General features: G+C 35.1%; 1 protein-coding gene across 1 annotated transcript in view; it reads left to right on the top strand.

Annotated features, from left to right (window-relative positions):
• The window catches only part of LOC138713003 (F-box/LRR-repeat protein 16-like), a 180,634-nt gene extending 157,121 nt beyond the window's left edge, over window positions 1-23,513 (top strand). The window contains exons 3-4 of the mRNA XM_069844685.1: window positions 10,122-10,270; window positions 15,594-23,513. Of these exons, the coding sequence (XP_069700786.1) occupies window positions 10,122-10,270; window positions 15,594-15,742 (298 nt within the window). The 3' untranslated portion in view covers window positions 15,743-23,513. The remainder of the gene's footprint in view (window positions 1-10,121; window positions 10,271-15,593) is intronic.
• The last annotated feature ends 543 nt before the right edge of the window (window positions 23,514-24,056 follow it).

Below are 24,056 nucleotides of genomic sequence, written 5' to 3'. Positions count from 1 at the left end.
AGTCTATGTGACGTAATGATCCATGGGGTGAGATGGCACTGTGAGAGTACAGTTAGTTTCGTAAGAAATTACATTACCGCATTTTTCATTCTGCTTGACGTGGGTTCTTGCAATCACCATACGTACTTGAGATCCTGTGAGTAAACTAGTATATTTTATTTCTTTTCATTTATTTATTTGATTATTTATACATGCATATCTGTGTAGTGTTAATTTCGCTGTTTTATAATTCACACTACCGAGGAACATGTCAAAAATTAGAAAATTAAGAGCACCAAGCGTTCCCTTCAGGACGAACTTATAGAGAAGTTCGAAAAGAAATTATTTTTTATTAAAGAAAAAAAAGACTGAATTTTGCAAATTGTGAAAAAGTATAAGGACAGATAGAACTCGATTCTTTCAAAACCAGTGCAATAGCAAAAGGTACATGGAAAATATTTAATTATACAGTCAAAACTGGCCTTCAACATCAAACTCAGACGTAGATTTGTGTATAATAATGCTTGTACATGCCAACATCCCTTTCAAAGCGTTTCTTGAAAAGTTATTTTGAGTGAAACTAGTAGATACTTTTCTTTTGATACGTTGCGAATGTAGCTACCTTGTAATTAGGTGCGTTGAATTGTGAAGAAATGTATTTTATGTAAGTACTGTATATTTTTTCTTTTCTGCTCACATACAAATGGTTATTTTATATTGTTAAAACTTTTACAGTACAATGTAAATTGAAACATGTAATGTTAAGGAATTATTTTTTGTACTAGAAATGCACTCTATATATTATATTTGTGAACGTGAACATTTATTTTGTGTCTTACTGTACTGAATGTTTACCTGTTGAGGCAAGGAGTAACTGCACTTTAAATCTTCCATTCCCCTCGATCTACATAACACAGCTGTCCGTGCGTTCGCAACTTAACGCATTTCGGTACTCTGATCCGCACTCTGCTAATTACAGTACTTCAATCCATTTGTGTACGATCGAATCATATAATGGCCATAAACACCTCTTGCTCTGAAAGGAAGTGTCGCAGCCCATGGGTTCCTTAACAAGAACTGTTTGAAGGAAGGTTATCTATTCTGTCCAAACGTTTGTCGGTCTAATTTATAAACGCCCTGTATGCTTGAAACGGAGAAACAACGTAACGTATTTTAAGTTGTTATTGCAGAAAATGCCTCAATTATTGACTGTACTGCAATTCAACGCCTAGTTCACATTAAAACAGAACATATTGTCATTCTACTGTAGGACCCCCGCTGCTTGGTCGCCTAATAGCAAATACGGACCTATAAGTAGTACAAGTGGTATTTGTCACAAATTTAATATGAAGCCCACGTAAGCACTTGTGTTTTGGTTAACTCGCATAGTTTGTTGTTGGTTTCTGTGCTACATTAAGTCCGTAGGATCTCACCACAATCGCTACGGTTAATCCCATACATTACGCACACTACTCTGCGTAGTGAATGGGGGCGGACGAAGAAATTCAGCAACAGACCACGAGAGGAGCGATTCTACAAGATCTGCGGAAGAAGGCTTGTTTTGTATAACGAACAATGAAAGTTACCCGTTAAGGATAGAGTTTCAAAATAAACAAGATTAAACCAATAAAAACAAAAATATCAAATAAAATTCTGTCAAATATGTTATTCAAAATATTATTTCAGCTCTGTTTTCTTGGGATTTTTAGCACAAAAATAAATGATCATACGACGGGTCCTTACACAAAATCTACGTAAGTAGAGAGCAAACATCTCTGTCCTAATCGTGTCTCGTAATCGTGACGTTTAAATATTGTAAAATTTAATATATTTAGACTATTTTTATTGTCGACGTTTACATGTTTCTGAGGTTGGTAACTTAAATCTTCGTCTGCTCAGAATGAAACTACACACAGATCTTTTTTGTGGCCATATCAAAATAAAGGCCTTAAAATTAGCAAAAGAACTTGCATATACTATATATTCACCCCCTCCACAGTGCTTTAGTAGTTGCTTATATCTGGATCCACACATTTAGGGGCCGTATTCATAGACATTCTTAGCGCGGGCTTTCGGTGGATGATCAGCGAACTAAGGGTTTTCGTATTCATAAACCAGTGTCAGCGATATGATATGATATGAATCCTGTTTAGCACGCTCGTAGCCCGGGCTAGCGAAATGTCTATGAATAGCACCCTTAGAGTTTACCCGTCTGAGTTCGTTATGCTTTATGGACAAGTAGACCTATAGCATAATTATTCAAAGTATGGCTTTCTCTAGGAGATAAATTAAGTTGGGGTGTATGTCACTAATTTTCCGGCATATATGAGATTCTTACAATCTTCATTTAACCTATTAATGTCGTAAGCAAAGTTCTCAGAAAAACGAATAGCAAGGAGAAAAAGAAAGGAAGGAAGAAGAGAAAGAAGATAGATGTAAATGAAAAATAATGAAAAAGTATAAGTGAAAGAAAAAGAAGAAATTGGAAATAGAGCGAGAGACAGAAAGGAATGCCGAATTAAATAAAGTGAGAAAGGGAGAATGGAAGAAATAAATAGTTTTGTCTAATGGAAGAAAGAAAGGAAGAGAGTATTAATGGAAGGAAGAATAAAAGAAAGGAAGTATGGGAGGAAGAAGAAAGAAGAGAATAGTCAAAGGAAGAGAAAGTGAAAGGAAGGAGGGAAGAAAGCAATGTTGAAAAAAGGGAGGGTGAAGAGAAGGATGGGAAGATAGCAATTGTGAAAGAATGAAAAGATGAGAAAGGAGGAAAGAAAACAATAGTGAAAGGAAGTGAGGACAAAAGGTATGAGGGAAGAAAGCAATGGTGAAAGGAAGGGAGAGTAAAAAGGAAGGGGAAGGAAACAATGGTAAGAGGAAGTGGGAATAAAATATATGAGGGAAGAAAGCAATTGTGAAAGAAAAGGAAGAGGGAAAGAAAACAATGGTGAAAGAAGGGAGGGTGAAAAGAAGCAGGGAAATGAGCAATGGTGAAGGGAGGACGGGTGAAAAGGAGGGAAGAAAGCAATGATGAAAGGAAGGAAGGGTAAAAGGAAGCAGGGAAGTGAGCAATGGTGAAGGGAGGACGGGTGAAAAGGAGGGAAGAAAGCAATGATGAAAGGAAGGAAGGGTAAAAGGAAGCAGGAAAGTGAGCAATGGTGAAGGGAGAACGGGTGAAAAGGAAGGAAGAAAGCAATGATGAAAGGAAGGAATGGTAAAAGAAAGCAGGGAAGTGAGCAATGGTGAAGGGAGGACGGGTGAAAAGGAGGGAAGAAAGCAATGATGAAAGGAAGGAAGGGTAAAAGGAAGCAGGGAAGTGAGCAATGGTGAAGGGAGGACGAGTGAAAAGGAGGGAAGAAAGCAATGATGAAAGGAAGGAAGTGTAAAAGGAAGCAGGGAAGTGAGCAATGGTGAAGGGAGGACGGGTGAAAAGGAGGGAAGAAAGCAATGATGAAAGGAAGGAAGGGTAAAAGAAAGCAGGGAAGTGAGCAATGGTGAAGGGAGGACGGGTGAAAAGGAGGGAAGAAAGCAATGATGAAAGGAAGGAAGGGTAAAAGGAAGCAGGGAAGTGAGCAATGGTGAAGGGAGGACGGGTGAAAAGGAAGGAAGAAAGCAATGATGAAAGGAAGGAAGGGTAAAAGGAAGCAGGGAAGTGAGCAATGGTGAAGGGAGGACGGGTGAAAAGGAAGGAAGAAAGCAATGATGAAAGGAAGGAAGGGTAAAAGGAAGCAGGGAAGTGAGCAATGGTGAAAATGAGGAGGGAAGTAAGCTACGGTGAAAGGGAAGGTAACAGGAAGGGGGAAGTAGGCAATGGTGAAAGGTAAATGACAGGAAGGAGGGAAATAAGCAATGATGAGAGAAGTAAGCAATGATGAAAGAAATGAGAGAAGTAAGCAATGTTGAAAAGAATGGTAAAAGAAGGAAGTAAGCAATGGTTAAAGGAATGGTAAAAAAGAAGGGAGGAAGCAATGGTGAAAGGAAAGGCAAAAAAGGAAGTAAGGGTGAAAGGAAGGGTAGAAAAGAAGGAAGTAAGGATGAAGTAAAGGAAGGAAAGAGAAATGTGAAAAGCAGGAGGGAAGAAGGAAAGGATAAAGGAAAAGGAAGGGCGACTATGTGGATAGAATGATAGAAGTGAAGAAAGATGTAATTGATAGAAGAGGAAAAAAGCACTAAAAGAAGGTAAAGCAGAAACAAAATATATGAAGGTCATTAAATCGCCCGATCTCAATAAATAGTCAACATAACATAAAACGACGGAACAGCAATAAAAAATAAAATAAAAATTTGAAACTAAATGAAAAGTGAAAATCATGAAATGTTAAAAAAATATTTAAAATATAATTAAAATTATTTAAACGAATGTATAAATTTAAAAATAATATCAATAACATAACAAGTAGGCCCCTAAATGTTTACGATTAAAAGATAAAACTCAAATTGCACAAAACTTCCACTTGGAGGCGTTTCTGTCGGCGAACTGCCAATGGTATCCTCTGTTATAATTATGCAAGTCTTACAAACAAACTAAGAACGTGCTAAGAACTTGCAGTGACTCTCTGGCGTCCTAGATGCACGCACGACTCCACAGATCTCTATGGATGTCGCGTCATCCGTGAATAAAACTGGAGACACGAACTAAGAAGAGAAGAAGAACTTTTTTTTTGACTTAATGATGGAAAAGGACATTAAAACTTGTGAAAAAATGTACTGTCACGCTGCTGAAATGTAAGCGGGTCTTTTATTAGTAATGGCTAGCCTGTTTAACGTCCGAATGCATCATTTGCTACATTTTCCATCCCAGCCCTGACTGGGCGCCTTTAATACAACAAGGCTCGTCTACCTAATCAAAGTTAATTAAATGTGATCGTTGAAAGTGGAACTTCCTGCGCTTGTATGAGACGCAGCAGAGAAAAGGGGAATGCTTTTAGGCTGTCAGAATTACCAAAGGAGACTGCTGCGTCTTTGGCCTATAGCCGGAAACACTGTGGTTCTCCTTGTTCGGGGGAAGGTGTTGGAGAAGGGAGAATCCTTAATATGATTTAAGCTTCATTTGCTGCAATCTGCAGGAGTATCGGGCTTGTCTTCCTCGCGGGGTTTCCAAGTCCCTGACATCGAAACTGCCGACCCTTTGGGGTCTACAATAAAGTGAGTAGCCTTCACCCCCTCCCCGATGACAATGTTACCGGAAATGATGTGTGCTGGGCGCTCTACTGAGGAAATGTAGTGAGAGGTTAACCTTGCGATCGATATCTCTGTCTGTGTGAAATTCCATTGCAAATATGTACGACTTAGCTTCTGTTGGATGTCAGCATGGTCAAGACAGTCGGCCTGTCATGTAGGTGATACGAATTCAAACCCTGTTAGGTCTGGGATTTTTAACTCGGGAGTTACAGTATTATGTCAGCATAAGTAGGCACGAATTCAAGCAAGAGCAACGTTAAAGTTTCTCTGGCGATTTCTGTATTATTTTCTTACCTTCGCGTCAATTGTCATTTAATGTTTTAACGTCAGCCATCTTAACGTCAATTGCTAGCTTCCATCAGCTGGCAGCGTGGTAGTGCATATTGGCAACATAGCACTGTAGTTTCAAGCTCGGCCGCTTAACTGTCATATCCCATCTTTTTAAAAAAAAAAAAAAACAAGTATAGAGTTCGGGGACAATATGAGCGTATTCCGAATCTCAGCGCTGAGCAATCTGATGGCATCACGGTGTTCCGAATTTCACCGATGGCGTCACTGATACTCCACCGGTGTCGCACCGGTGCCATCAGCTTGCGGAGGTGGTGGCAGTCTCTATCAGCCGCTATCAGTGCATCTGATTGATTCTTGTATATGGCGGGAATTAGCAGACGAATGACATCGTGCACTGTTGTGTCATGGCGGTGTGTTCTGCTTTGGTTCTGCTGTATTGTTTGTAATGAGCACAATGTAAAAACAATATGTTAATGGCTTGTGAGCGAACATGTCAACGGACCAGTTATTACTACCGGTTCAAGAAATAAATTGTTTATGCTCTCTTTTCTTTGAACGCGATGGCAGTTAGGAAATTTCGCAAAATTTTGCTAGCGTAGCACAGACAACAACTTACACAACCGCCATGAGAGCCATTGAACCTTCCAGCAGTGTTGTTCCTATTTCGCTGCAGCTTGACGTCATTGTCGTCCACCGGTCCGGTGAGATTCGGAATACGCTGTATGTTATCTGTTGATCGTTATATCGACGGACGAGTTCAAAAGGGAACCAACTCAAAATTCAAGTTATGATGTTTTATATTTACTAAAAGTTTCAAATTATAGTGTGTTAACATTTTTTTTTCACAGGAACATGAAATTTTACTCGTAAAATGCGCTTTCCTAAAAATTTTCACAATTTTAAATTTTGAGTTGTTTCTCTTTTGAACTGACTCGTCGATATGGATTTGCATGAGTTATGTTCGCTATATTTTCAGAGATGAAAAACTAACATTTCTATTTACCAAACTCCTTGAGTAAACGATATGAAGAATTTTATTCAACTGTCAGAAACACACGACAAAAAGAGAGATATGTGACGGCGTTGAAAAGTATGAAAGATCTCTGCCATTAATACCACCACCACCACCACCACCACCACCATCATCATCATCATCATAGAATAGCAGGGACTCTGAATAGTTTCTTCGGATAGAAGAGGTGCTTTCATGTTACTTCGCAAGACAAGAAAATTGAGACGATAATTTACTTTCTGGTCACAGAAAATGATGCATTGTTAATGTCAAGTCAGAATTCCTTCCATTTATCTAACATGAAACACTGCGACTTGGCTTAAGAAAAGCAATGTGAGCCTGTCACATTGATCCAAATATAATCTACTTCATTATGTTGATGTCAGATTATGTGATTAATCGAAACTGCATTAAAAATGACATTCTGCATGAACATTCTCCTTTCTTTATCAAAACATAAAATTACAGTTGCACTGGAACAAATCCCTCACGTTCTAGTCTGGTGAAGTATTTAAATAAATATTTATTTAGAAACCTTTGTATCGCTTAATTCTGTGTGTAAATATGGGGTTATTCGAAGGTCAGGTAATTTTTAAAATTGATTAAATTTTGTTAAAATAAAAATACCATATCATTAAAAAGTAACTGGTGTTACTAAGATGACACATATTTCCTTATTTTGCATTTTGTGTATTCAGAAACAATTAGGTTTCCCACGTTATCAGCAGGGCCGTGACATCGGTATATTTGTATTAGTTTGAGGTCTATTGAAGGAGAACATACGATGCCGGACAGAATGTAGTCGACGTGTTTCAAGTACAGGCAGCGAAAGCGAATTTGACACACGCCTAAGCAAACACGTTTTCGTGTTTTGTATACGATTATGCATATTATATAATCAAGACAATACAATCATTATACATAAAGGTTAATATCGGAGAGGTCTAAAATGCTGGTGAGGTTGAGAATAATTGTTAGAAATCATACTTAAATTGTCACAAATATGGTAAAACGTACGTCTGAAAAGATGTTTTTTTTTCTTACATTCAGAGTTTTGCATTACAGTTTTAGAAAGCCGAAAACGTATATGGCGTACAATTTTGTTTTCTCTATTTTTAACTGTTACATTAATTTATTTACCACATCATTCTATTCCGTGTCTTACTTTTCTTTCATGTTGTTTGCGTAGTTCCGGTTCCTGCTGCAATAAGCAACAACATTCATTTTCAAGGTTTCAAATGAAAATGACTGCAGAGTGTCGGATAGTATAACCTTGTATGCGGAAAATCTGCGTTCAATATCGGCTCAAACAAGGGCGCATATGTAAAATATTTCATATCATCCATTTCTACATCATGTTGATAACAGTCATTGACAAAACTCTTGCAATTTTGCATAATGAATTGAAACCACCGTTCTTTTGTATTACTGTGTTCATTTTCGCACACACCGTTTTGCTTATATCATCTTGAAGTTCATTCACTTTTGAGATGAGATTATTTACTATCGAAATTTACTTCACCAATTTCACACTAGTCTTTTCGAGACATTCGATTGTAGAGGGGATAAATCCAAAATTAGATGAACTATATTCTGTTTTTAAATATTTGGATCACCAAGAAGAGTTTGGACATTACTTATGGAAGCTGAATCGTTTCCGTCAAACATCTGTATAACTTCTTCTATCCTTATATAAAATGATTGTATTGTCTTGATTTTATGATACGCAATAATCTTACACAAAACACGGAAAGTGCTTGCTTAGGCGTGTTTGAAATTCGTTTCCCTTGCCTGTACTTGAAACATGTCTGGCATCGTGTGTTCACCTTCAATCCACCTCAAACTTATGCAAATATACCGATGTCACGGCCCTAGTTATCAGTAACATTCGCCTCCAGTAGTAGATTCTTACTTTATACTTTACATTCAATCCCTGTAATCTCGCTCGACAGGTAGGCCTACATACTGTATATGCTGACACAATACCGAACGCAAGCACATTTCTTAAGGCTCATTCACAATGAAAATTAGACATAACGTAAGCGTTAACTTCAGAATATAAACGTTACGGTAAAATCAAGATCATTCACAATGGGAACATAAACATAACAGCAAACATACTTGGTAACCATGGAAACATAACATCGACGCCATTTCCTCATATTCTGTCGTATACTTCAGCGCTCCACGATTGTGTTCTGTTTGCAAATCACGTAAGCATAAGCATGAAAGTTTAGAGTTTGCAAACTTTCATGTTAACGTCTTACGGTAATGTTTATGTCAATGCTTATGTGAATCATTGTGAATGATCCCATTTGATAGCCTGGGCGCAAACTTCTGTGTTTATGTTATGGTTATGTTTAATTTTCATTGTGAATGGGCCTTTATTGTTTAAACTGCGACCTGAGTATCCATTCAAAGACTTGGCGAAACAAAGGCTCCAGTCATAAGTGTAAAGCCGGAAATAATTTTCTTTCGAAGCAAATTATTAAAGATAGGTACATTTTATTCAATATATAGGATGAACCGTAAGTAATGTTATTAATCTCAAGGAGTTATTGTTTGAGATACTTCAAACAAAAAAGTTTAATACAATTTCGCTCGTTTTTGCTTTCTTTTCGAGATAAAAATGGTTTTATATGAAACATTTTTATCAAAAGTGATCTCACTAGACTCTGCGGTGGCTGAATGGTCAGACCTTCAGATTGTCACGCAGGCGGCCCGGGTTCGATTTACGGTCAGGTCTGGGATTTTTTCATTGAAAAAAATCCATAGTGACACTTTTCGCAGTTGGGGTTTTTCCCATTTTCCTCCAAATTAGGTATTTACATCATTCCGTCACCATTTCTCCATTTCGTTATCATTCCGTAGCATTCCCCGACGCATGGAGGGTGCTGGCCTAGGGACGAGTGGGGTTGCCTGCTCGAAACCTGGACACACAGAGAACCTTATATTATTAGATATTAAACTTTTTTGTTTCAAATATCTCAAAGAATAACCCCCTGAAATTAATGGCATTACTCTGTATATATACGAGTAATATATATTTTTTGGTAAATGAAGTGACGATCGTTCGTGGTTTCGGACTGTGTAAATATGATAAAGTCATAAAAATTTCCGAAGACATGTCCGAAATGTTGTATTGTTGTTGTTTTTTGGTCAAATGTTTGACGTGTATATAAATGTTTCATGGTAATACTCGACATCATCTCACTCGTCATTAATTCTGTTATCATCAACAGCACTGTGTCCACGAAAATAACAGAGCATTTCTTTTCGTGAAAACGTCCATTTTGAGCCCTGCTATGGATATCTATTCTCTACCTGAAAGTAATCGTATAGGTTCACTAAGTAATTTCAGACATTTTTTCGGTGTTATTCTGAGTCCTCCTGTATCTATTTCTAGTGAGAATGAATGTAATTTATAGCTCTTACAGAATTTCGTTACTTTTTTAGTAATCTAACGAAAATGAGCAATCTCGTCGCTGATGTGATTAATCTTGGTAAGTCTTGTTCGCCGCAATACAGTAGGCCTAATTTTGGAATTGCCAAATAATTCTATGATTTACCATGACCTACAACTTCGACCCCCATAAATGAAACCAGATAAACGTTTTGCGAAAGACACGGCACTGATCTCATTATTTATTTGTTCCCGCAGATGTGTGCACATAACTGACATCGGCGTGGGGTACATATCGACCATGCTGTCACTGTCTGCCCTGTTCCTTCGCTGGTGCTCCCAGGTTCGTGATTTTGGACTTCAACATCTCTGCGGCATGAGGAATCTCCAAGTTTTGTCGCTTGCAGGTATGTTCCAACTTACGCTATAATATCATTAATAAAATTCTGGTTTCTTTCGCGCTTATTTCTTTATTTAGTAATACCACAGTCTAGTATATACAGTCACGAAGCTCAATATGGAGGGAATATGCATCCATAAATAGTTGCTAATCATTAGGATCGCTACTATCGCCTCATTACAGATAATGCGAAATAATACTGGCACAGTCTATTGTCCCTAGTACCCTCACAACTCAAACTTCGCGACTGTATGTACTAGACTGTGGTAATACTTTACCAAATATTATTTTTAGACGATCATACGTACTCTTTTGTTATAGTCTACCTTACCGATGCTGCTTACATGTCTCGTAAGTTGACAGTACCACATATTGCCTGGTTGCTGTAACAAAAGAAAAACAGTGTTGTTATGATTGAACAAAAATCGGTTCGAGTATAACTTTCATGTAGAATATCTGAAGTGTGATCATAAATAAATTTTCACATGTGTCACACTGTCTCTTATTCACTTATGTCACATAACTTGTGTTTTTCAAAACAATTACCAAAACAATAATTCAAGACGCTAAGCCATTTTCTGAAATTAGTATCTGTCTTTTCATACTTCATTATACGTACATTCTTCAGAAGTCACTGACGCCCAGTCGATTTTCCATGCCTCTTCAATATTCTTGATTTCCTCCAGTTTCTAAATCTACGACTTCTAATTCGTCCAATTTGTATTTCCATTGCTGATTCTTCTAGAAATTATAATTATTATTATTATTATTATTATTATTATTATTATTATTATTATTATTATTATTATTATGTATTTGTGGTTTATTCTCTTTTAATAACAATTTGTAGTTATTTAATTATTCATTTTACAGGAAAATCCAATAATAACTTTTGTTTCTACGTATATATGGAATCATATAAGTGCATATCAGTTTAAAATAATGTAAGTTGCGGCGCAAGGGATTTTTTTTATAAAGCGATACAATATTTTATTAATAAAATGCAAACAGCTTACCATAGGCGGATGAAATTTTGTACATTTATCATTACTAAGCAGATATAGAATAATAATGATCAAAATTTGGTGAATCTAGCTTTACAGATATGGTGGTTATTAATTTCGCTAAAGTGGACTCTTAAAAATATGGAATTTGGAAACTACAGCATAGTGTCCTCGCAACTCTTAATTATTTAGGTATAACAAAATTAATTATGCGACGTTTTTTTTTTATCTTTATGCGAATTTTTTTACTCGGAAAGGCTTTCAGTAACTTCATGAATGAGTTCGTAATTTTCGCGTAAAATCATCTTATTGAACTTAAGAGAAAAGGATTTCATTACATTACATTATTAGAAAGAGACTTGTTTGTATCCATGATTACATTTTTATACAGAGACATCATTTTATTTTTACTTCAGTTTTTATTGTACCTGAGTGTACTTCACTCCCACCTCTCTACTAGTAAACTTCCAACAATCCTTCACTCAGAACCAAGGCCGCGTGTGCAGTCAAAGTCTCCTTACGGTCATAGTAAACAATACTGAGTTAGTGAGTATAGTACGTTCCAGAAATATGTTCGCGTTTTCCAGTGACGAAAGAGCTTTCAATATTGAATCATATTTTCGCAGAGGTACTGTTTGCCTACGTTGCATCCCGGTTCCCCCCCCCACCCACTTTTGCTCGCCCCTCTGTAAAGGCTAATGGCAGGACTGTTTTAGCTCGTTTCTGAAAACATTAATTTGTTAAGAATTGGACGTCTACGTAATATTATACAACTGTTTAAAATAACTTAAATAAAAGGGCATTGTTAAGTAATTAACTGTCACGTGATTTCCCTCCTTTCTACGACCCTTCGACAAAACCACTTGGACGGACAGTAGATAGCATGTCTGAGTAATTTTATATTTTCGGATCGGGCAGAAGTGAAGATTGAATTTAGAGTACGTAAGGTGCTCTTTTATAGAGTAGGGACAGAATTATTTCAACATGAGTTACTAGTACGAAGGACGAAAGTGGTAATTGGAATTAGGTACAATAGCCTATAGTGCGATAATATGCACAAAAGAACTGAAGCCTGTATCGAAATGACCATTTTCAAAAATGTGTTTAAATATACATATTATGATTATTTTTCAATTTAATTTCATTTTCTGAATTGTACGCTAATGTGCTGTAGACAGTATAATATACACTGCATAATGAATACGTTCGCATGGATAGCTCAGTTCGTGAGTAAAAACACTTACTGTTAATACAGTACTGTATTTTGATTAAACAAAAACCTGATGAAAATATCAAACTAAAAATCGCGATATTTCCTAGTTTACGTAAATGGATGAACTACTTTTCTCCCCTCCTATACGTAGTAAAGTGATTTGTTTATATTTTACGCCAGTATCATCGAACTCCAGTCGTGGAAGGGGGTAGCAAACGGTGTTTCCGGTTCTCAACCGTTAATCCAAAGGTATAGCCAGGTTAATATTAGAAATGTTAGTAAAAATAAAATGATGTCCCTGTATAAAATAGCATGGAAAAGTACATAACACTCCTTAAAAAGTGACAGGGAATTCATAGGATAGGTCTACTAGTAATTGCGTGAAACGTGTCTGCTTTCGAGTGGATATTTTTGCAGACATTGTTTGTTCATATAATTCATATACTTATTTTTGTATCGGTATGTTTCCATCTTCTAACTCAGTCATTTTCAAGCAGTGTGCCACGAGAAAACGAAAGTAGTTAAAGGTTGTTGTAGAAAATATTAGAAAAATAAAAGTGAAAAGAGTAGTGAAGAAAGTGAGTTAACAAGGCTCATCAAACAGCGAACGGGGCAAAAGTCGACATTCAGTAAACACAGCGTAGGTGTGTGAGCGGCACAAAAGAGAATAACTGACGCGCAGCTAAGGTTGCCAGATCATTAAAGTTAGAATGTCGTACCAAACTTAAAAATATCGTATTTTACTTGCCAATATAAAAAATATATCGTACATTAAACGCCTCGGCAAAACCTGATTTTTTTTTTTTTTTTTTTTTTTTTTTTTTTTTTTTTTTTTTTTTTAATAACAAACCCTCGACACTTACCTGGGGTCTTTTCTGATCCCACACCATATTTCATTGTTAATATCTACATCATATACTACGAAACGTTGCAGAACCTAGATATGCTATCCTTGTTTACTTTAGTTTCCTTTACAATTAAAATTCTTGTTTCATAATTATATATTGATTTTTTTTTGTTTTATGTTTATTGCTTGGGTTCGTGGATGGTCACAGCTATAGAACACGTATTTACATTCTAGTTAGAATTATTTTGCAGTGATAGTGTTTTGTTGTAAACAAAGTGAACATGTACTTTGAAAAGTGAATAAATGAAACAAATACAGCTTAAACTGCCATGTAGGCTATGGATAAAATGTTGTAGGTTCAAGAGTAATTATTTGTATTTGTAAAATTGGCTTTTAGTTCTTTCTACTGCAGCAGGTAGAGACTAAATTAATTAATTGCCTAAACATAATAATTAACACTTGATGCAATAAGAATTTCCTTTCTTGTGTTATATGTATTCTATGATAATTGAAAAAATAGAAACACAGATACAGAAGAAGTCTTCCATTAAACTAATTTAATTAATTAATTAATTCATTCATTGTTTGAACATACTGAGTAATTCTAGGTCAGTGGCGTATACTGGTTAAAGGGTTTGGGCTACCGCTGACCCTATTATCACACAAAATATATCTAACAATTACTTTAATTTTAATTACTATGGTAAAACTAATAATACAAAATTATTACATTATGTTATATTATAAACTTTTTCTTTTGTAATTTCCTTGGGCTACCGCCGGTAGCCCCAGTAGCCCGCAAAATATGCCCCTGTTCTAGGTACAATAAAAACTTTCTATTTGCTTATACTGTATATAAAAATGCATTACGCTATAAAATATCCTAATTATTTACAGTAAATATTCTTGGGGTCAAAAAAGACTCCAAATATGTAGCATGAAATTCTCTGTAGACTAGCTAAGTTATGAGTGTTAAGAAAACATACATAACATCATAATTATTACACAAGTATTATATTGTAAAAATGTTCTATAATTAAATTTTACATTCCTATCATACATTTCAAATAAAAGCACAAAAGCTTGTTTTAGTTACATTTGTGAATAATGTGTATTTTGTTTCATTGCTTCTCATGCATCCTTTCAATATTCATCAGACTGTCATCCCCCCCCCCCCATGTTGACTCAAAAATAATGCATATAAAATTCAAAATATTTTATTTTATATATTAATGCATATACTGTACTTTCAAAATTCTCCCCTGGTTGAGAACCAGTGGTTTAGATTATGAGTGTGCCCCGGGATTTTAAGTTACATTTTTAGTGTGCCACGTGTTGAGAAAGGTTGAAAAACGCTGTTCTAACTTGTCAATATATTTATATTGTTTTACAATTTTAGAGAAATTTCGCTCATGTTACAAGCATCTTCACATCTTTCATTTTTAATGGTGTATACTTGAACGCATGTGACTGGGTTAAAAATATGAGATAAAGTACGTATAAATTTAAAAAATATACAATCAACATGTTATTAAACTACAAAGTACATACAGTATTTATGTACTTTAGTATTCAGTAACTGCCTACAGTATACCATAGTACAGTATTACTGTATTTTAATTGAAAGGAATATGAAATATTCTACTTATTAAGAAGGCTATCTTAGCTTTTTCAATTTCATAATTGAAAAATCGGCCTGAAATGTCTCGTTTTGAAAAGTGTTATAGTAATTAATATCTTTGTTTCGAACAAAATTTTGTACTGGTCATTATGACACTAGAAATAAATTTGTTGAAAATTAGATAGGTGCTTCTGCTGGCGAGTGTAAGTTCAAAATATAAATTATTGATCGATTTATGTGAATTCGTTTCGCTGTATTGGCATTTCTAATGTCATGTTAGATGTTAATACAAAATTGTTCATTGTATTTACTGACTTTGTTATTCATGCTGGTACATTCTGTAACTATCATTGTGTTTATTTAATAATGAACAATTATTTGTAGGTAGGTATTCACCCATTTAGTGTGTAGTTATCTTGTGTGTCATGACCGCTTCAAGTTACTTCGAAATACTGCAACATCATTATATATTTAGTAACTTCATAAGGTCGTATATTTTGTGCTACTGAACTTCAGACCGAATATTTAAAGCGTAAATAATGTTCAAATATATTTAAAACTTGTGAACAGTAAAAGAAGTAACGTTAAAATTGTTCTTATTTTGCTGTAAATCGTTTTGAAATGTTGGTATTGTTCTCTTTTCAGGGTGCCCGCTCCTGACATCTAGCGGTCTCTCTAGTCTCATTCAGTTACGCCATCTTCAAGAATTGGAACTAACTAACTGCCCTGGAGCTTCGAGGGAATTGTTTGAATACTTGAGAGAACATTTGCCTCGTTGTCTTGTAATTGAGTAATGTAAAAAAAAAAATGTGTCCTAAGCGCCCGAAATATCCTTGATGACTTCATCAAGTCAGTGTTTATTTTGTCTCATTGATTGTAAAAAAAAAAAAACTACGGCAAGCAGCCTACTTCGTAAGTACAGTACTGTAATGTGTGTATGGTACAAGTTTATTATGTGCCTGTGGTTACTTTTGAGTGGTTGTACAGTTGATTACAAAATGATCCTACAAATGATCTAGATACTGTTACACAAATACCACATTTAGATTGACACACAACAAAATATGGTTGGTTAGTTTTGACAAAAATAATTGTTACTTTTCCATCATTCCAGTCTAATATAAAAGGCTATGCTAAATCAGAGCCAAAATTTAGATGAAATAGAAATGAGGCTAAATTTGACATCTTTATAAAAATATATATCTGATAGGTTTGCCTCTCACAAAGACTGAAAGTTGTTTTGTTAGTCAAATGTGCTGTTGCTGTTTCACCCTATGACTTTTAGGAACAGCAGTGTTCCTTAAATCAGTGGTTTCACCTTTGCATAAATACCTGCACTATAATATAAAGATCCCTTTCAAAAATACGTAAGAAAATGGAAGAAAATGAATGCTCCAAACTAGCAGCATTGTTAAGTCTTAGCTAGTTACTGCTTCTTTATTCCACGGGCCCCAATTTTTGGTTACCTGAGCCCTCTCCTTATAAGTAAGGATTCTTAATTATGGTCAGGATACCATGATTAGGTCACATAATCTTGAGCAATACACAATATTTAGATAGTGGTCACAGTTCTTTTTATTGTCATAATAGACACTATGGACAACATTCCAAAGTATAAAATGTTGAAAATATTGTATCTATAAAGGACACTTCCCTCCATTATGTATTGTTATTATTAGTGTTCTCATCATTTGTCCAATAGTACGAATCAATAAGTCTTCACCTGCAATAGGATTTAATAATACTTCTCTGTAATCCTATTGATTTGTTGGTCATGTTATTTTTTTTTTAAATTTTCGAATAATAATGTCCATTTCTTTATGGTTGCTCAATACTCTCCAATAATTCATGTTATTATGACAGCCTACTGTAAATAAAGGAAGCACTGTAGTGTTCTTATTGTGTGCAGTATCAGTAATTTTTCTCAAAAAGACAGTTTTGGAGAAAATTAAAAAAAAATCACACACACACACACACACACACAAAGACGAGGAAAGGAGTTATGGACGATGCAGTAAATAAATCCCACAGACTCGTGAGTTGGGGGTTATTCATTTCTCACTTCCATGTCCATTAATTATACACAAAAGTAAAAAACTAAAAAAAGAGAGTATATATCGCTTCTTGGCTTCTTGTAGTGAAGAATCACACAAAAATAGTAATAAACATTCTTCATCAGATCTCCTTCCTCTATCAGAAATGACAGTCCTTTCTGTCACTGTTAAGCTGTCACTTTCATCTCGTGTACCTATCTACAAGGTACATATAATACATCTTACAGTTCTCACTCTATCCATTGTAATATTCCTATAATAAAACTAAAAAAAATCACCCTGGGAAAGTGTTATACGTAGACATGCCGTGCAAGAGATTGGGGGTGAAATTGCTTATTTCTGTATGCTGCTGATAATTGGTAGATGAATCATCTGTTGCCCTGATATGAAAGAAGTGGGAAAATTACTATTTCAATGAAGTTCCCAAATTTTTAGTGTCTTCTCACCACTACAAATTTTGCAAGATTTCTTTTGTGTTATTGTTGAAGATAAAAAAAAAGTAGGTGTTGTTTTTTTTTTCTAGGTGGGAGATATTTGATGTGTTTTTATCCTAACAGTCATATTTGGATATTTGGTGTAATCATACAAGCTGAATTAACTCGAGGCTGAATATATACATAGAAAAATCTTTCAAAATGTATGTAATTTTAAAAGATTCCATTAGTGACTGCACTAAAAGGGGCAATGGGAAATCAGACACTTTGTAAACAAAAACTTTATGTAAATTTTCCTACTTCACTCTCTAGGACCAGATTGATGAGTGTCTAGACAGTGTGTGGCGTGTGAGACTCTTAGTTGACACTGCTTTGAAGTACCATGCCCTTTTCCACATCTAGCCATCATATGAGCTTGGTCCAGATTGCATACAACATACCCCAGCTTTCTCTTGTGCACGCTACTTAGGCTGCAATTAATGAAGAAGTGGTGACCAGAATGTTGTGTATAAGAGCTCATGAAGTTTCAATTTCCAATATTCCTGCTGAAATAGTTTATTTTTATTCTGATAGTATCCAATATAATTTATATTTCCTTACATGCGACTAGAAATTTTATTTATATTACGTGACAAGATATACACAATGGCCACTTTATTAGCAACATCTTTTCAGATCTGGAATTCCCTTTCGCAGCTGCAGCTTGTCAAACCAGCAATTCAACGAACTTCTCCACCATCACTGATATCACAGCCACTATTAGGGATCATATAGAATGGACACTGAGCGAATTTTCCTGTTTTGTTTCTCTGTGCGCCGGCGTTCAGTTCCACTTTCAAGCACTAGAGGTTAGTGTAATCGAGCACACGCTAAAATAATAATTGAGAATAGAGTTGAGACACAGGATCCAAACATCCCTACCTTATTGCATAATTCAGTAACGGCTTTGGTTCAAATAAATTCAAGTCAACAGCTTTTCCTTATTTCTCAGTGATAAACTATTTGTAGTAATAATTTTTTATGATTTATATATAATACATTATATTATAATATAACACATTATAAAATTAATGTATCAAATTCGTTTAATATTTGTATACACTGTATAGGCATATGATTTTACTTCTCATAGGAGTTTTGTTTTTCCATTTTCAGTGCTATCAAATCATTACATATTTTAATTGTTGTTGGGGTCAACATCTCAACTCTCATTATAAAGGAACTCTATAGTCTAGACATGACAGATAATGACGGATTTATTATTTCATCGATCCAATTGATTTTATTTGAGTACATAATGTATCTAGATGTATTAATTGTATGTCTGTTATATTCTGCTGTGTCGACTGCTAGCTGGTGTGATGTCAGCGCCAACTCTAGGGAAAAAGCAGAATCTCACGCTCAAACTGGTTTGAAGGTCGTTGAAATCAGTCCTGCTACATCAAAGATACCGACGCGAAGTGTCCATACTGTATAATTATCTATACGCTACCGTCACAACTACCAACATTATACTACAATCATGATTACAACTACTACCGCCACAATCACCACCATCATAATCGCAATGACTACAACTTCTCCATCACAATCATCACCACTGTCACCATCACCCATCAAAATCGCCACTTCTATCATGACTTCTATCACTACTATTACCACTGTCATAATAACCACTCTACTTACATCCACAATCACCACTGACATTACCATCATAGACACCATCAACAACACTACTACTACCATTTCCATCACAATCATAATCACTAGTATCTCCATATTTCGAAGTTCAGACGAGGTGCTTCTAATAAAGTGGTCAATGAATGTGTATGCAAGTCGTTTATTTTCATACCATGTGTAATATAGATTACTATCAAAGATATTTAACATGGGAAATCAATTATTTGCAAATACTATCTTGCCTGTATGTTTCACAGGAAAATTTTATAAGGAAAAATATTAAGGGACTGAAAATATATCGAAATGTACTAACATACTATATTATGAAATTGTGTAACTTTATAAATGAGTTTCACATGCAATTTTTTTTCTTTTGCGCAACAACATTATATTAATGAGATGAAATAGGTAAATAAGGCATCAAATTTATAATCAGTTACTCTGAAACAAAAGTCTGCAATACATTCGTGACGTCATTGTTTCACTTGTTGAATTTTTTATTTTTTACAGTGGGTAGTTTTATATTATATTTATCAGAACAGGTCAGCTGATTAAATGTTACATTTCATTTAACGCTGAATTTTAATATTCAGAAATAAGATTACATTATTGATTAATAAAATATTTATTTTCTTTTATAAACTCTTTGTTTTAGTTAATATTTATATAATGTGGTGTAACATTGCTATAAGATGCAAACTAGTTAATGACGTAATTGTTGCTATGGAAATTTTATGAACACTTTTGAGCAACAATGAAGACTGTTTATAATGCTGGTGTACAAAGAACTGTTTTATTTGCTTAATAAGTTAAGAGGATTTAATTAAATATTCTAAAATGTAACTTAATTTGCTTTATTTAACATTTTATATCTATCAACAATGTTATTTAATTTTGTGGTATTTCTACCCCATGAAAGTCGATGTTAAATCACAGCCATCTTAAATGAACAGATGACTGTGGTTAAATAAAACAGAAATAAAAAAAAGACTGTAGAATGTTAAATAAAGTAAATGAAGTTATAATTTAGAGTTTTATTGTAATTAATTTCTTTGAATCTGTTAATAAAATAGTTGTTAGTGTATTTCGATATATTTTTAGTCCCTTAAAAATATTCCATATAACATTTTTGTGTGAAACATACAGGGAAGAGATATATAATTGATTTCCATGTTAAATTCCTATGTATAATGAGATGTGTTACACGTGTGTACATACTATATGTAGGTATGGAAATTGTAAAATGATCTACTATGAAAGAAAAATTGTGTAATGAACGGACAAAATATTATCAGATTAGCTTTTTTTACGTTGTTATCTAATTTACTAATATTGTTGAACTAAAAAAATGTAAAAATACATGTATTATTATTTCATGTAATATATTCAGTGTAAAACTACTGGAGTTGACATGAGATCTATTGGACAACAGTTTGATCACCCTGGTTATAATCCTTGTACTTCAGGTCTGTGATGACTTACACGATATACTAGTTCTTATTGCAATAACACTGTTTGGGTTTTCGTATACCATAATAAGAGAACGATAGAACATGTAATTTATCAATGACTATTTTCATAATACTGCCAGAAAACCATCTGGTACAAACTAGATAATGTTCAGCCATCAGTGAATTGAAGTTTTCAAACTTTGCTAAGTATTTTTCTGATCAAAGAGGATTTTCTTATTCACCCCCTTGTTTTCTAATCCTCCCTGTTGCCTAGCTGCATTGCCTTCTTGTTTATCTTGCAAAACAGGGTTTTTATATCTTAAATAAAGATCAAAATAACGTACGATAACTGCTTTATTCATCAGAGTAAAATTATAAAATCATGACTACTTAAAAAAGTGTAACTTTTATAGGGGAGGGTAGAACACAATCAATATTGCTGCAGTCTACAGTTCTGAAATGTATGAGAGGAAGTCAGAAAGTAAGGTACATAAAGCCATAAACATATACTCGGTATGCAGTGATTCATGGTGGAAGATCATAACTTTAGGATAAATTTGAAGTCGTTTTGAGTAAAAAGTTCATATGAACACAAGGTTCGATTCTGAACATTAAATAAGCTACTGTTATGTCCGTTTATTTGATACGAATAAATGCCCCACTGCGAACCATGCATCATGATATTATTTCTTATGTAAGGAATGATGCAGAGCTCGGATTTGTATGTCCTAAGGACCCCTTCAGACAAGGTCACTTTTAGAAGCGCTGCCGCTTAAGAATAATGGCTATAAATGAGGGTCTTCATGCGCAGCCACAGCCACAGAATATTTGCGCTGCAGACAGTCTGAGTAGTTGGCTTCGCTGCTGGAATTAAATTGTAGGTTTCACACCGGGCCACAGCCACACTACTATTTTAGTGGCGCATCTGTGGCACTGCCAATGGATGATTGTTAGATACAAATTCCTTACACTACCACGACAGCATACAGCCAATTGTACCACGGTCTTTTTTTTCTAATTTCATTGATAATTCCAGCTAGAAGCTCTTGAAATGAATGCAGTTTCCCACGACTCACCTGTGTGAGCAGGAATTTTCTACTCTTTCTTATATCAAAACTGTTAAAAGAAACCGAGTAAATGTGGCAATAGACTTGAGGTTAAAGATAACTAACATTGATCCTAAATGTAAAGACATTTTAAGCGAAAAAAAAAAAATCCAACATTCTCACCAAATAGAGAAATTTGCAAAAATATATATTTGATTTCTTTTGCAATACAAGAATATTGCACAAAGAATGTATTGAAAGTAGAGCATAGTTCTGCTTTACATTTTTTTTTAATATCAACTCTGCTGTAACATATTAATGAAGGCCATCTACTTTTTTTCAGGATAGTAAGTATTGTAATTATTTTTTGTTTTAATTCAAGTGCATCGTTAATATTGATTCTTTTTTGGAAAATATAACAAATATCACTACTCATATTCACTTAATATTAACACCAGAATCTAACATACCTATCATTCCATTGAAGACTTTCAAGGGGTCCGCTAAAATACTTCTTTATGGAAAGGTCTGCAGTGCTAATAATTTTGAGAACCATTTATCTAGTGTATTAAGCAGCGCTTCAGACGTTCGTTCGCAGCACTTCAGACTTACGTTTGCAATGCTTCAGACATCCGTTAGCAGTGCCACTAATAAGCCACTAGTGGCTTTGCCTGAATGGACCTTAAAGTAAAAAAAATGACATGAGTATATTTCATTGGTTGTAAAAAACAGTTTATGGCGAGCACTTAGTTTACACTGCTTTGGAATTCAAAGAGTCTCTGCTAAACATGTGGCATTTCAAATGAAAGGGGATGGTTATCTGTGTAAATCGCACACTACAGACTTCATTACCAGTGGGAAATGTACTATAACCTTCATTTTATTTAATTCACTGCAAAGAATTACATTTCAGAGTTGATGTTCAACAGACCATAACGAAATACCCAGTGATAATGAGAATTCTACCTCAGATAGTGGAAATGTTTAATATGTTTGATATGCTGCAATACTAACTTTTAAAAGTCATAAAAATCAGAGCCCTGCATGAGTCTAGGCACGGATTTATGTGCACTAAATACACCTGTCACGCTTACAGGGATCGAAAAGTAAGTGATAATTTCAAGTGTAAATAATGAATGGTTTATTAACGTACCTTTTGACATAACTTGATATAAAAACTCTCAGAGTTTCAGAGAATGCTCAATGCAACTTGATGTGTGGCCTTGAATTGGTCTGCAGACATGTAAACAGTATTCAATCTCCCGCCAAGTGTTCTGTGGCATTTGTGGAGTCACTAGCACAGCTGCATTTGTGATGCGTTGCCTCAGTTCCTCCAAAATGTTGTTAGCTCTATTTATTTTGTACACAGCATCCTTCACAGAGCCTCGGAAAAAAAGTCCAAGGGGGTCAGATGGGGTGACCTGGGTGGCAAGGCAAAGGGTCGTCTTCCGATCCATCTATTGGGGAATTTTTCATCCAAGAACTCACGCACCCATTGATGATCCTGCTGAAAAGCGATCCTGGAGAAAGTTTGTCAACAACAAAATTCTGCAACATGTCCAAATACACATTTCCTGTGACTGTAGTCTCTACGAAGAACAGTCCAATGACGGAGTTCCTCATCAATCCAATCTGTGGACTCCTAGTGAATGCTGTTCGCACACGTTCGACTGTCTCCTCAGTTACACACCGTTTTGCATGTTTCCCAGTTTGCGGTAGCAAATATCGTGTTTCTCGGAGTGTTGTGTTCCACTTGAGAATTGCTTTATGCCCAGGTGGATCTACATTCCATGTATGACGAACACAACGTTGCATTCGCGTAACAGATTTTTCTTCTGCTAGCCATAGCACGCACTGAACTTTCTGTTGTGGTGTCCACATGTTTACCATAGTGTGTTCTTCTACAAAATGACACTAGGCTTGTTTTAGTGCCCTAGCAACAAACAAACAAAAGTTACGCATAAACAAACGAAAGTTACACATGCAGCTGTTTGTAAACTTCGTTGCATAAACTTGGACAGTTTCTCTATCTTGTCAGATGTAAATCACAACGATATCTCTATGTCATTTTAAGTGGTGAGCATTTATTTCTCGATGCCTCTAAGCAGTACACGGTGTATTAAAATGGCACTCAGTGTATAGTCGTCGCACTCAATTCATTCCCAAGATATCAGTTTCTTTGTATGTACTTATTGATTTCCATTGTTTTCGGCATTCTTTGACGTCCATTCCAAAAGATAGAGCTCTCAATCCCAAGTAGGCTATATCAAACTGAGCACGCCACTCATGTACACTCGCTACCAATAAAAATCTTCATTTTAAGTCCCTTTGGATCATAAAGCTGTCTGTAAGCTTAATGATCACGCCTACTGTACTAGAGTGAATGTGGTGTCCATTAGAGATTTTCGATCTAGATTTTAAGACATTGATATCCCAACAATAT

The sequence above is a fragment of the Periplaneta americana genome, chromosome 14 (genome assembly GCF_040183065.1).
Source record: "Periplaneta americana isolate PAMFEO1 chromosome 14, P.americana_PAMFEO1_priV1, whole genome shotgun sequence".
Taxonomy (NCBI): domain Eukaryota; kingdom Metazoa; phylum Arthropoda; class Insecta; order Blattodea; family Blattidae; genus Periplaneta; species Periplaneta americana.
The sequence above is the reverse complement of the archived record's forward strand: the minus strand, read 5'-3'. Positions and strand labels throughout refer to the sequence as shown.